Here is a 6,004-nt window from a genome sequence, read left to right as displayed (position 1 = left end):
CGCAAAATCATAGAACCAGCCCAAATGCCCATCAGTCAATGGGTGGATAAAGAAACTGATATAGATATAGATATAGATATAGATATAGGTAGATATAGATAGATACCAAATATATAATCCTATATATATGTATATATGTAATGGAATACTACTCAGCGAAATGAATTAACAGCATTTGCACTGACCTGGATGAGATTGGAGACTACTATTCTAAGTGAAGCAACTCAGGAATGGAAAATCAAACATTGTATATTCTCACTGATATGTGGGAGCTAAGATATGAGAATGTAAAGGCATAAGAATGATACAATGGACTTTGGTGACTTGACGGGAAGTGTGGGAGGGGGACAAGGATGAAAGACTACAAATAGGGTGCGGTGTATACTGTTAGGGTGATGAGTGCATCAAAATCTCACAAATCAGCACTAAAGAACTTACTCATATAACCAAGCACCACGCGATCCCCAGTAACATTTGGAAAAAAAGTTAAAAAATAACGTACTGGTGAGGTTGTGAAGAAAAGAAAACCCTTATACACTGTTGATGGGGGTGTAAATTAGTTCAACCATTTTGGAAAGCAGTATGGCGATTTCTGAAAGAGCTCAAAGCAGAACTACTATTCGACCTAGCAATCCTATTACTGGATATATACCCAGAGAAACATGAAGCATTCTACCATAAAGCTGCATGCATTCAAATATTCATTGCAGCATTGTTCACAATAGCAAAAACATGGAATCAACCTAAATGCCCATCAATGACAGACTGGATTAAAAAAAAGTGGTATGGATACACCATTGACTATTATGCAGCCCATAAGAAAGAATGAGGTTGTGTCTTTTGGGGGAACATGGATGCAGCTGGAGGCTATTATCCTTATCGAATGAATGCAGAAACAGAAAATCAAATAACACATGTTCTCACTTATAACTGGGAGCTAAATGATAAGACCTTATGAATACAAAGAAGGAAATAGCAGATACTGTGGTCTACTTGATGGAGGAGGGTGGGAAGAGGGAAAGTAGCAGATAAGATAACTATTGGGTACTGAGCTTAATACCTGTAATAATGTGTACAACAAACTCCCATGACAAATGTTTATCTATGTAACAAAGCTTCACATGTATCTCCAAACCTAAAATCAAATTTTGTATATCTATATGTTGCTAGGCACCTTTTGTTCTTATTTCCAATTTAATTATTGACAATGCACATTTTGAAGTGGCAGAAATTAGTAAATTTCCAACAAACTATATGACCATAGATATTAAATATGTAAAATAATTATATCTTATATATGTGCTTATATATGTGCTTAGAAAGTTTCATATACCAATTTTTGTAAAGATACTTCCCCAGAACTCAGTTTGACAGACTGAAGTACGTAGATAAGACAAAAAAAAAAAACAAAAAACAAAAAACCACAAACCAATGAAAATCAGTATGTCTTTATTTGCATGTTTGCAAATGAGAATTCAGTGTTTCCTTTCTCACCAGCTACAAAAGACTTCAGCCTACTGTGTGTAAGGCACATTGCATCTGGATGAAGCTCAGCTGAGTTGTCTTGGGAAATACAGAGATTTTTATGATGAGAGCTTTAAGCCCAGCCATTAGCAAATCTGGATGTTTGCTGGTTTAACATTCCCTTTTTAAAGGGAATATATTATTGAATTTTCAAGAATCAGATATACATAGCATTTTAGATGAATGCATTAAGAAGTCTTCAGCAGTGATATGAGACATTGGGGCATTCTCTTACAGGCAATGGATGGTGTCATAAAGAGCATATTTACATTCATTTTAATTGTGGAATTTATAATTGGAAATGTAGGAAATAGTTTCATAGTTCTGGTGAACTGTATTGACTGGGTCAAGAGAAGAAAGATCTCTTTAGTTGATCAGATTCTCATTGCTTTGGCAATCTCTAGAATTAGTCTGGTTTGGTTAATATTTGGAAGCTGGTGTGTATCTGTGTTTTTCCCAGCTTTATTTGCCACTGAAAAGCTGTTAAGAATGCTTACTAATATCTGGACAGTGACCAATCATTTTAGTGTCTGGTTAGCTACAATCCTAGGTACTTTTTATTTTCTCAAGATAGCCAATTTTTCTAACTCTATTTTTCTCTACCTAAAGTGGAGAGTTAAAAAGGTGGTTTTAGTGCTGCTTCTTGTGACTTTGGTCCTCTTGTTCTTAAATATTTTACTGATCATCATTCATATAAATGCCAGTATCAATGGATACAGAGGAAACATGACTTGCAGTTCTGCTTCATGTAACTTTACACGATTTTCCAGTGTTATTGCATTAACCAGCACTGCCTTCATTTTAATTCCCTTTACTTTGTCCCTGGCAACTTTTCTTCTGCTCACCTTCTCCCTGTGGAAACATTGTAAGAAGATGCAGCACACTGTCAAAGGATCCAGAGACGCCAGCACCGAGGCCCACAGTGGAGTTACGAAAACTGTGATCACTTCGCTCCTACTCTATTCCATTTTCTTTCTGACTTTTTTCATATCAGTTTGGATCTCTGAATGGTTGAAGGGAAATCTAATTATTATTCTTTCTGAGATGATGGGAATGGCTTATCCTTCAGGTTACTCGTGTGTTCTGATTCTTGGAAACAAGAAGCTGAGACAGGCCTCTCTGTCAGTGCTGTGGTGGCTGAGGTACAGGTTTAAAGATGGGGAGCCCTCAGGTCACAAAGAAATTAGGGAATCATCTTGAATATGATAGAAAAAAATAATTCATAAGAAATTATTGTATGTTAGATAAATTTATATTTCCTCAAGATTTTTTCATTGTGTATAACTTTGTGAATTTTACAAAGGTGTGTTTGGAATCAACACCATCCAAACATATCACAAATTAGGCTATATGAAAGTACGTATATTACCATACAGAGAAGAATGTGAATACTATAAAGAGTTCTTATACAAACAGATAATATAGATTTTGTATCAATCATTAACCTTTTTGAGATTTTAAATGAGAAACCTATAATGTATAAGATGCATGTGTATGTATGTATGTGACACAGTTACTAAAAACTAGACTGCTTAGCCTTACATCTCAATCTGGTAGATAAAGTACATAAAAGAATATGGAATTTTAGTACCTATATTAAATATTTTTAGTTTTTGTATAATATTTAGTACCTGATTAACATGTATGCAAAAAAGTAATTTGCTTTGTTTGTTGAATTAGAAGTCAGCTGCCTTACTAAATGATCACATTTGCTTTGCTCATTCTCTTGTCTTTGCCGATAGAAAATTATATCCTCTGCATATAGTGATTTATAATGATTATTTTACTTTTCCATTTCACTACTTGTAATTCTTTTTTTTGGGATCAGTTGTATAATGAAATGGTTTGAACATTCAAAGTGTTAAGTAATTGTGATCGTAACTGCTGTCTTTGCAAATGGAGTGTTTTCTAGTGTTTTAACAATAAATATAATACTGACTCTAGCTTTGAGATAAATTCTTTTAAAAATAATCTTCAGGGAGAATATTTGTTTCCTACATTCCTGTGTGTAGTAGTATAATAAAATCTCTGTTAAAAACTATCAATTATTTTTGCTGTTTATTAAGATGATCATACTTTCGCTCTCCTCTGATCAATTAAAATAATACTTGTTAATGGTGGTACACAAAACAATGATATGTCTTCTAGTCTATGCATTCTAGATTTAATAAAATACAATATATGTATTCATACACACACACACACACACACACACAGAGAGAGAGAGAGAGAGAGAGAGAGAGAGAGAGAGAAAATTACAACCTTAGAGGCAAATTGGAATTCAGAAAGTAGCTGCAAGGTAATGAGAGGTAATCTCCAAAAGGGGAAAATAATCCCAGTTTGAATAACATGAAAAATTGTGTCAAAGAATTGTATGCCAGAAGACAATTGATTCATTTTTTCAAGGGCTAAGAAATGTAACTATAATCCTGAATTCTTTGCTAAAAATTTGTTCTGGGATTTGAATTAAATAATAACATTCCCCTCTCCCCTTTAAAAAAAGACGAGGGCTGTTTACTAAGCATACCTCTTTACTGAAAATGCTACTAACCAATCTGCTTCAGAAAGAGTGTTATGGACTGACTTGTTTGTCTCCAAAATCCATGTGTTGAAGCCCACATCTCAATGTGACTATATTTGGATGTAAGACTTTTAAGTAGGTAGTTAAGGTTAAATTAGGCCATACAGTGAGGCCCTAATACAATAGGATAGGTGTCCCTTTGAGAATATGAAGAAACAGGCATCTGTGGGCACAGAGAAGACACAATATGTATGATTCCATTTATACACCATTCTAGAATACGGAAATTAATCTATAGTGACAGAAAGCAGATCCATGGTTGCCTGGTAACTGGAGGTTTGATAAAGAATGGGCAGTGGTAAGTTGGCAGAATAACACAGGAACATAAAGGAAAGTTTTGGGGGTAATATATACATTTGTTACCTGATTATCGTGAAGGTTTCACATGTGATGAGTATCACATGGTGAGACACTCATGAAATTTTACACTTTATATCTGTACAACTTATTTCATGTCAAGTATACTTCAAGTGGCATATTAGAAACAATTCAGGAGGAAAACTGCATGCAAATATGCATTCTTAAAAACCTCTTTGCAATTTTAGAAGAATCAAATATTATTTCCTATTCTTATTTTTTTATCTTAGCCTGGGCCTTATGTTTGCTGGAATAAAATATGTAGGAATTCTTGTTGTCTTATCCACCTTACTGGTTTGTCTTCCCCAACAGTAAGTTTTTAAGGGAAGAATGCTGCAGGGGTGTGTGTATGTGTATGTGTATGTGTGTAGGAGGGGGATGGGGATAGGAGAGCAACAGCAGAGATCTCCTCTGAAGTGAGTTCTAGCTTTCCTAGGGCCTAGGTTCTGTTTCATCATTGAATGTCTCATGAAAATTCAGTTTCAGAGCCTGCTCCATGACCCCATTTTCATTCTTGCAGGAATTGGTGTGTTCCTCAAATTCAGCTCAATATCCTGGAAGATGCCAAGCCTGTAATGTCCATCCTACCTCTGCCTGGGTCGTGTATTGGGGCTCCTATCCTTGAAAGTTTTTTCTTAAAATTTCCCATTTTTGCCTCCTTAACTCCTCAATCTGGATCCCTACAAATTTGAGGATAATATAGACAACTTTACAGGTCTTGGCTGATGTAGTTTACTGCTCCCAATTGCTTTAAAATTTTTCTTGAAGAAATAAGAATATATTGGGATTTAACTCCACTGTGTTGTTTAGGAAATCCGTACATACTTACTTTGGAGTAAGATTTAACAGCCATAGAACAGATGTTGCTCAGCAGAGGTGTGGGGAAGCTGAATGAAACCCAAACTTTGATAACTGTAGGGGAGTGGGTATTACTGAGTCGTGGAGAAGCGCAAAATGAGGACAATTCATGTTCTGCAGATGTTCCTCTGCTTTCTCAATATTGTCTGTATCTGATCAACAAAGAGGCTGCTGTGTGGGATTAATATGGAGTTCTATCAGTTTTCATAAGCCCTGTAAATGGTTCTGAAATGTTCCTGGATATTTTCAGTTAAGTATTAGAGAATGCCAAGGGTAATTACGTTTTTAAAATATTTTGATATCAAATATTTTTAATGTCAGGAGAAGCTTAATAAATATTAATGAAGGAAGAAAGAATTAATTATTAGAAAATCAAAGGTTTTGGATCCATATGATTTCCTGAGCCCTATATTCTTATTGCCAAAAAGACAGCAGTCATTCCTGAACAATAATCCTATAAAGTTGTTCTGCAAAGTGTGTGTATATGGGAACTTGCAAACAGCTAATTGATAAATAAATGTAAATTATCAGCACTCAGCATTCAGGAGTTATGGCTTCTCTGGATTCATTCAGTAAATTTCAATGCTTTGAATTATAAGAGCTTTGGATAAACTATGAAAATATCCCTTCAGTCTTCCCTCAGCATTCCTCAGTGGAGATGATTTTAGTGCTCAATATACTCCG

General features: G+C 35.0%; 1 protein-coding gene across 1 annotated transcript; it reads left to right on the top strand.

Moving 5' to 3' along the window:
* The first annotated feature begins 1,764 nt into the window (after positions 1 to 1,764).
* On the top strand, positions 1,765 to 3,559 carry TAS2R14 (taste 2 receptor member 14). Its single transcript, XM_026448703.2, has one exon. The coding sequence runs from the start codon at positions 1,765 to 1,767 to the stop codon at positions 2,722 to 2,724; it is 960 nt and encodes a 319-aa protein (XP_026304488.1). The 3' UTR covers positions 2,725 to 3,559.
* The last annotated feature ends 2,445 nt before the right edge of the window (positions 3,560 to 6,004 follow it).

Source organism: Piliocolobus tephrosceles, unplaced genomic scaffold (genome assembly GCF_002776525.5).
Source record: "Piliocolobus tephrosceles isolate RC106 unplaced genomic scaffold, ASM277652v3 unscaffolded_379, whole genome shotgun sequence".
Classification (NCBI taxonomy): Eukaryota; Metazoa; Chordata; class Mammalia; order Primates; family Cercopithecidae; genus Piliocolobus; species Piliocolobus tephrosceles.
Note: the sequence above shows the minus strand (reverse complement) of the source record. Positions and strands in the feature narration are given on the sequence as shown.

What these genes read in the sequence shown, in the direction of transcription:
- TAS2R14 (XM_026448703.2), top strand. Translation starts at nt 1,765, where the DNA reads ATGGATGGTGTCATAAAGAGCATATTTACATTCATTTTAATTGTGGAA.